Genomic DNA, 8,433 nt, shown 5'->3' with positions numbered 1-8,433 from the left:
ATAAAAAAAGGAAATAATAATGAGACGAAGTGAAGAAAAATGCTCCAACCATCGCATTGTTCAATGTGTACCAAACCAAAACAATGTACACCCTTAATTTCACTTCTTTTTTTTTATTTTATTTTTATTTCCTAAAATTACAAACATAAACTTAAAACTATCTTAATTAAATATTCCTAACTAACCTAAAACTAATCTTACTACACTTACACTTAATCTATGGGAAAGTTTTTATAAAAGTCACTAACTTTTTATAAGTCTCTATCGAAGAGGTATCTGCTTCACACTTTTTCTCCAGAGATGCATACTTCCGATCTAGTTCGGCTATTACTTTTTCTGCTTCCCTCCGTCGGTTAACAATTTCAGCCATTTCGCGCTTCCTTTTAACCAACGCGGCCTCACTAGCTCGAGAAGCATGTTCTGCTTCCTTACATCTCTGTAGAAAACTGTCCAACATTTCACTAACCTCTCCGATAGGCTGTCGCACTTGTGGCACTAACACTTCAGGATTCGTCACCGGTGTTGCCAGCATCGGCGAAAGCGGCACCACCGACGGAGTGAATACGATGGGAGCCTCCTCCGATGGGGACAATACAACTGGTGGCTCCTCCGGAGAAGGCGCCCTAGGTTGTTCCACTACTGCTGCGGGTGGTGTGGAGGGCCTTAAGCTGTTTGGAGCGGTCGACCAACTACCTGCATAAGGATTAGTCCTATTGCAAGTAGCTCGGTACTTAGAAATAGGACCAACCTTCGCTGCAGGTCGTTGGCAAACCTTCTTTACAGGCCTGACTTCCTCCTCCTCCTCGAATAAGTCAGGGCTGGTGGATCTGCACCTAACTCGCGAAGTGGATGCCTTCTCCTGCTCTGTCATAGGCATGATGGATGCCACAGCGTTATTTAATTCCTGAGTGTTGGATGCCATTCTGAAAATGTAAAATAATACAAAGTTAGTAGATGTAAAAAATTAAAGTACATTGTTAACTTACTCAAACTTAGCTCCTCGTCGTATAGTACACTGCTTCTGGTTGAGTATGGCTGGACTGCTCTGGATGACTGGAGTTGTCGTACTGAATGTAGAAGAACGTGCTCCTCGGGGTATCAACATCATTGGGAGTGGAGGGAATGAGGTGGGGGCGTGCATGCGCAATGGTTGGAATATGGTGGGGCGAGAAATGGTAGGAAGTGGGCGGGGTGAGCAATGGTGGGAAGAAAGCGGGCCGCGCTCCGCGCGGCTTACGCCCCAATTCGCTACGCTCGCGCCGGCGCGCTTCGCGCGCCGGCGCGAGCGTAATGGGCCACCGCCCGGGGGGGAGGGGGGGGGGGGGGGGGGTGGGGGGCGGCGGGGCCGCGCTACGCGCGGCCCCGCCGCCCCCCACCCCCACCCGCGCGCTTCGCGCGCCGTGAAACCTAACCTAACCTAACACCTATGACCCTAACCTACAGTATGTATTAATCTAATCTAACCTAACGCGGGAGTAAATTCACCATGTTGGTTCAATTAATACGTCATCTGTTGGTTTTGGTTTTGGTTCTATTATTCTAACATTTGGATCAATGTCCAGTCCTGGATATCCCAGTCCACCTGATGGCCTGACTTTATGGCTTTTCTCCAAAACTTCAACTCTCTCTTCTAGTACATCATACTTTTTCATTGTAGTCCCTGTTATGTTTGACATAGCATCAAATTTTTTATTTGTAGACGCTGTTATGTCAGACATTTTTATGTCCACATCATTTGTAAGTTTGTCAAATTTACGAGTGAAAGTTATCCGAGCCTCTGCAATTTTATCGTCAAATGCTTGACGGGCATCGCGAGCAATATTACCTATTGTGGATTGTATTGCAGCTTGTAGGGCTAGAAGTATAACCTCCTTTGTTCCGTTAATTTCCCCCTCAAGATATGATACAGTTACACAATCACTCTTGTCAATTGGTTCGCTTATATTTTTCAATATTTTTCTTTGCATGTCATAATGACCATCTTTTGTTAATTTAAAACCAATCCCGGGAGGACCTCGAATGACATTACCACCCAATTTTCTTTTTCTACCAAACTTATCGATTGTTTTAGACATTGTGCACTCTACGATGATTCTTTTCAAACTGATATTTCTTTCATTTACATTATGTTATATACTTTACAGTAATTGGTTAGGAAAATAGAAATGAAACAAATAATATTTTTATCATTTTTTATTCATCTAAGTAACTTGGTAAAAGTGATACATATACAATACATAATACAATAATCACAAATAATCACAAATAAGAATGTTCCGGTTTGAAGGAATAAGCAATAATACTTCGAATTATAATTCAATTATTCATCTCTACAGTCAACAAATTGATTAGTTGGTCTAAGGCGCTCTCTTGAGAAAAAGAATGAACGATTTCAGACACCCAACGAATGTTATCATTAGGATCATTTCGATAAAATTCTATATCGCTATGACCCCATGGAAGAGTTCGAGTGGTATTCGGAATGATGAATCTCTTGTCGTCATGATACGATAAAGCGACTTTATTTTTCAATTCAGTGTAAATATCATGCAATACGCTTCTGAACGAGTTCATCTTCCTGAATATCATACCTCCCTCTTCAATGATTTTTTCATAGTCTTCACATGTCAATTCATTCTTTATAACAGATCGTTTCACACCTTTGGCCTTCTTCAGTTCACCATCAACAGATTTCACGTAATACGCTTTAGCACCTGTACCGTAAAAGCTGATTATTGGATCATTTGGGAATTCATCTTTGAAATTACCCAGAACTGACTTTGTCACTGGAATATTGAATTGGTTTCCTATTTTATAATTAGATGTATCGAACTTATTTATATTATTTTTGATAAATTCATAGAAATTGTCTGTATTTACTTTGAGAATAAGGGAGTCGGTATCAGTGTAGAGTAAGGACGCATCTTCTCCAAACTGTTGTTTGATACATCCATAGAAAAAATCATACATAACTGTTTTAGATAATTCTAGAATGGAAAATCCTAAATATAGTGGTTTATCATAATGAACTTTTACTCTAGCCAATTGAATGGCAACAAAATTTTCTGTAAAAATAGAGCATTTTTTAAAATTTGGTCGAGATATGAGACAACTAGCACCTATAGTTCTTTTTATATTTTCCCAATGTGTAATGAGTCTAACATCAATTCTATTGTCTACGTTTTCCATTGTTTTTCCATAGACTGCATTATTCATTAGTTTGTAGAAATCTTTTTCAGATTTGTTATTAGACCTATTACGCATTTCAGTATTCAAATCTATATAAGGCTTCATCCAACATGATTGCTTAAACCTCAATACTCTATGTGTGTTCATCACTATCAAACCATGATTGACAGCTTGCTGTAAGTTTCTATAGTGAACAATATATTTTCTTTTGTCGTTTAAATTTGGAATTAATTTGGGAACTTTCGATTTTGCATATGGAGGTATCAAACGTTCAACTAAGAATGGTAAATCGGAATGTTTATCATGAAGTTCTTGGGGATAATGTATATCCACTTCCAATACATATCCATAAGGACTATCGAATATCCACATTCATTATATCAAGATTGAGAATTTCATGAGGTGCTAACCATGAAAATTCACCTGTTGGTAATGGTTGCGACATGCTGTGACCATATAGATTTGTTGCATCCAAATATGAAATGAATGAAGATGGTTCATTTGGATTATAATCCGGTAAAAATTTATTGTTTGCTTTATGTTTCCTTTCACTACATTGACTTATTCCACCACGAATACCTTTTTGAAAGAAGTGAACCATATCAATATCAGTTAGTAATTCCAATTCAATATTAGTATATTTCAACATGGCATCCCACGATAATCCGGGTGCAGTGAAGTATTGTGCCGGATCCAATTTATATTTATCAACAGATATATTTCTAAAGTTTTCAAAAATGTCACATAATAGTAACACATCTGACTTTAAATATAAATCAGAGTATTCACCCAAATCCTGACATTCGAATAAATTCCAAACAAGTTGAGCTCTCCCATAATCATTATCTGATATATGTTCACAATTGAGTTTATCATAAAATTGATTTTTGGTTGGAAGTCTTGGATGATTCAGTTTTTCGATGTCATCAACAAAACTATAGGGAAATACACCTTTCTTTCTCATCAAATTGAAATTTTCAATTTGTGGGAAATGTTTGCGCATCTCGATACACTGATCAGATGTTAAATTTGCACCTAAATTCTCCAAAGAACTAGGCATGAATCTGAAACTATCAATGAATCTCATTTTCAAATAATTCTTCTTCACCCTACCATCTTTATCCGTATAGGAGTGTGTAAAGAGATGTTTTGTGAAAGATATATATTCTCATTAGTTTGTGGGATGACATCCACTTTATCTTTGTTTTTATACAATTCCTTTATGAATAAATGACAATCATATCCACTGAGATTGTGAAAAATTATAGGAATGAAATTTGGCAATTTAAAATTCAAATTACAAGATGAATGAGCAGCAGGGGACCTTTTTTTTCCTGAGGTGACAATGATCCCTCACTTTGACTTCGCCATCATTAAATTGTTTGGAACAAATGCCACAATTTGTGGCAGAAGCAAACTGTTCCTCTTCCTCAGGAGTTTGTACATCCATAGGAATAGGAAACCTGAGATGATTTTCATAAATATTTTTCAAATCATCTTCGATTTTGCTAACGAATTTTTGGGCTGCATCCACACCCCTATACGAAACAAATTTTGATAAATCATCATTGTATGAACATTTAATCAAATAAGCAAATGAATAAGGCTCATGTTTGAATGTCTTGATCGAATACGAGTATTCAGGATTTGGTTTAGTGGTTTGAATCGGCTTCAGTACTGATTCAAAATCTGCATACACTACAAATGGTACCTTCATTTGTTTCTCAAAGTTTTCAAAAGTTAGTATATTTTCAGGTACCGTTTTCCCATATTTATTGACTTTGAAATTGGTTGATGGTGTTGTAGTACTCAAGTGATTACAATCATTTATCTTATGACGTAATAGTAATTGTTCATTAGAAAAATATAATAAACAGCCATCACAAAAATATTTCTTATGTTCATGAGCCGATAATTGGCTTGAAACTAATCTTGAAAGATCTTTGATCCAACAATAATGATTATTACCGAAATCATCTGTGATAAGTAACAAATTGACATGTCTTCTAAGTCTTCTCTGAGAGTAACGTAATGGTCCAATTATTTCATACATTATTTTACCCTTCTCGAATTTACTTTCTAAACCGTACACATTAACTGAAATATCATTCTTGTCTTCAAATTTCACAATATCTTTCAACTTTACCGGAAAATTCATACCTGTTACATCTATGACTGTACTGAAATGTGGATACGATGAAACTTCTGATGTTCTATCGATTGCAGGATGTAGTGCTGAAGTGATAGCCCATGCAAAACAATGCTGATCTTCATTACGGACATTAACCACGGCCTTCCTACGCTCAATACATTCAGGCAGCTTCACATATGAACATCCACTGAGCGGGCTGTATTTATTAATGTTCAACTCCAGAAACATGATTTTTTCACAAGTCCAACCTTAAATACAGAACAATATTACTAATCCATCCAATTAAAACTTGGTAGAAATGTTTACCTGAATCACGTTCCTGGAATTCTGTAGTTTGAGCGATAATCCCATTTCGAAATCCATCAAATAAGGAATTCAAATCAGTAGATTGATCAACTGTTCTATTCTGTGAATTAAATGATTTGGTTTCCTTCAGGTCTTGTGTTTGTAGAATATAACTCCCAAATACTTCCATATTCACTTTGATGATTTTGTGAACCCTGATGGCCGATTCCAATAATTCTATAACTTTCTGCCTGATTTCATTAAAGAATAACATGTAATCGGTGGAAACAATGGAACTCTGCACCCTGTATGTCGCAATCCGACGTTTGAAGGCGCTCTTTATAATTTGAACACCATCACTGAATTGAACACATGTATTATTCTTATGTTGTAGAGTTCTATTGTGAGAATTCACTTGAGTCAATGGAATCATCACATTACAACAATTACATGTGTACATAGGTGCTGCAGCGTCATCTAATCTCACTCGTTTCACTGATGGCCCTCCTTGGCAACTCTGGAGCTGATGACGACGAAGGTTGTCACTACGGGTAAAAGATTTACCACATTCACAAGAATACATTTTCTATGATATGTTCTCACTAACTCACTCGATGGAAACTGACATAACCAACACTCGCCCGCTTCTTAAATACCATAATCCACGTCGCCTGCGCATCACCGTAGAGAGTGAGGGTAGGTAAGGACACATCGATGCATCCGCTAGAGATGCCTGACGTCACAGCCAAGCCCATCTCCCAATTTGATGCGATAACAGTTGCCGGCACGAGCAAGCAGTGATCGTTGCGCTCTCGGAGAGGGCAGACGTTTGCACAGTCCTCGCCCGCCTGCGTGTCACCATCAATAGCGAGGGTAGGGTGATGCGTTACGTCACATCATTCACTGCTTCGAGAGCGATAGCCGAACAAGCAATTGTCGTTGCGCTCTCGGAGAAGACAGACGTTAGCACAGTCCTCGCCCGCCTGCGTGTCACCATTGATGGCGAGTCTGGGGCGTTACGTCACATCCTTCACTACATCGAGGGAGGTGAGAGCAGACCGATGAATACGCATTACTCTGCCACACGTCGTGGAGTGAACATGTCGCTCTCTAGCCGTTGAACGGTTATTGCTGTGACGTCACTCCACTACTAACTTGGTGCCCTCACACCGATGGAGCATTCATTACTTGGAGGATCTTCGAAGTATGCAGACGTATGTTTGTACATAGACAAACAAGCACATGATGAAACCCTGTACCGTGCATTCTCTAACACACACACACACATACACACACAAAATCTCATATGAAAAAAAAAAAATCTGAACGATCCATGCACCAGACACTTCAAGGTCACAACGCCTTGACTTCACTGCACAACAAAAAAAAGCAAATAACACGTCATATTGGTGGGGGAGGATTAGAACCGGGAAAAAATTTCTGAACGATCCATACACCACACCCTTCAAGGTCACATCACCTTGACTTCACCAAACAACAACCAATAAAAAAGCAATTAATACGTCATAGTGGTGGGGGAGGCTTAGAACCGGCTCAAATCTCCTACTTACATATAATAAAAAATAAGTTTGAAAAACTAAAAAACACGCTTTTAAGACATCGAACTAAAAATTAAAAATATTTTTTTATAAGCTTAAAAAACGAATAACGAACGAATAAATACCATATTATTGTTAAAAAAGCGACGGACGCTTGATATACTAAAAATGTGGCAAAAACCACGCCCACGCTTTTTTCACAATAATACTAGTATGTTTCGATCGTTATAATTGTTTCAAGCTTATTCAAAAAAAATTTTAACTTTTAGTTCGATGTTCTTTAAAAGTGGGATTTTTAAGTTTTTCAAACTATATTTTATTTTCTCATTTTTTAAGTTCGTATGCTATAAAAGCGCGTTTTTTAGTAATATTTAAACTATATGTATTTTAATCTGAACTTTGGGATCAATCAACCGTATATTGTTCAGAAAACTTACCATTGATTTTTTCCAATTCCGGAGAGGGAGTCTGAAAATCAGCTACCAAGCCCAAGGCAGCAGGCGCGCATAGTAGGATTACAAATAATGTAACAGCGCTCGTGTTAATAAAAAAAACCCTTTTTTCAAATGAAAGAAATACACAAGTAAAGTGAGTGTCGAATTATCAAGGAGGTTACGTACAGCGCCAGCTGCCCACGAATAGATCAAGCAATAATGTCGATAATTCCTGTCAAATACAGATCCCAAGCATGAAGTTACAAACAACAAACATACATACAACATACAGGTGAAGCTAATATAAAGTCTGTAAAAATAAAATTGGACCCATCGCCGATCTTGGTTATGCCAGTGAGACAGTTCAGATAACTGATTCAGTATTTTGTATTATAACCGTTTTCTTCACTCCGGATACTGACATACTGTTGGCTGTTCTTCATGAAATACTTTTACCCAATCGAAGGCATTTTCATTTCCATCGAATTCCATAATATTTAAAATTTTCGATTGCAACTTTATCACGATCAACATAGTGGAAATGCGGTATTTTAAAACTGTCTATGAAAATCGCACAATGAAGTGTTCTTTGAATAATGGTTTTTCAAGAAAAGATCCAATACTACATGCTGGTCCTGACCGTTACCAAAGGATCGGTAGGTGGGAAAATTCGAATTTTGTGTGGTTTAAAAAGTCTGAGAAAAAAAAATTTCAGATGAGTTGTAGAAGAACGTTATTCAATATGAATGCCAATTGAAAATAACCTTCAATAATATTTATTGGTTATCGACATTGGTACACTATGTATGTAGTA

General features: G+C 37.6%; 1 protein-coding gene across 1 annotated transcript; it reads right to left on the bottom strand.

Moving 5' to 3' along the window:
* Window positions 1-217: 217 nt before the first annotated feature.
* Window positions 218-1,141, bottom strand: LOC141480029 (uncharacterized). The gene is made up of 2 exons (XM_074169720.1): window positions 987-1,141; window positions 218-923 (listed from the first exon to the last, which is right to left on the bottom strand). Exons 1-2 carry the CDS (start codon window positions 1,139-1,141, stop codon window positions 218-220), a joined length of 861 nt encoding a protein of 286 aa, XP_074025821.1.
* Window positions 1,142-8,433: the final 7,292 nt, after the last annotated feature.

This window comes from Leptinotarsa decemlineata, unplaced genomic scaffold (assembly GCF_025532065.1).
Source record: "Leptinotarsa decemlineata unplaced genomic scaffold, Ldec_3_MD MMD2_P_RNA_scaffold_5, whole genome shotgun sequence".
Classification (NCBI taxonomy): Eukaryota; Metazoa; Arthropoda; class Insecta; order Coleoptera; family Chrysomelidae; genus Leptinotarsa; species Leptinotarsa decemlineata.
This window is presented reverse-complemented; position numbering and strand designations above follow the sequence as displayed.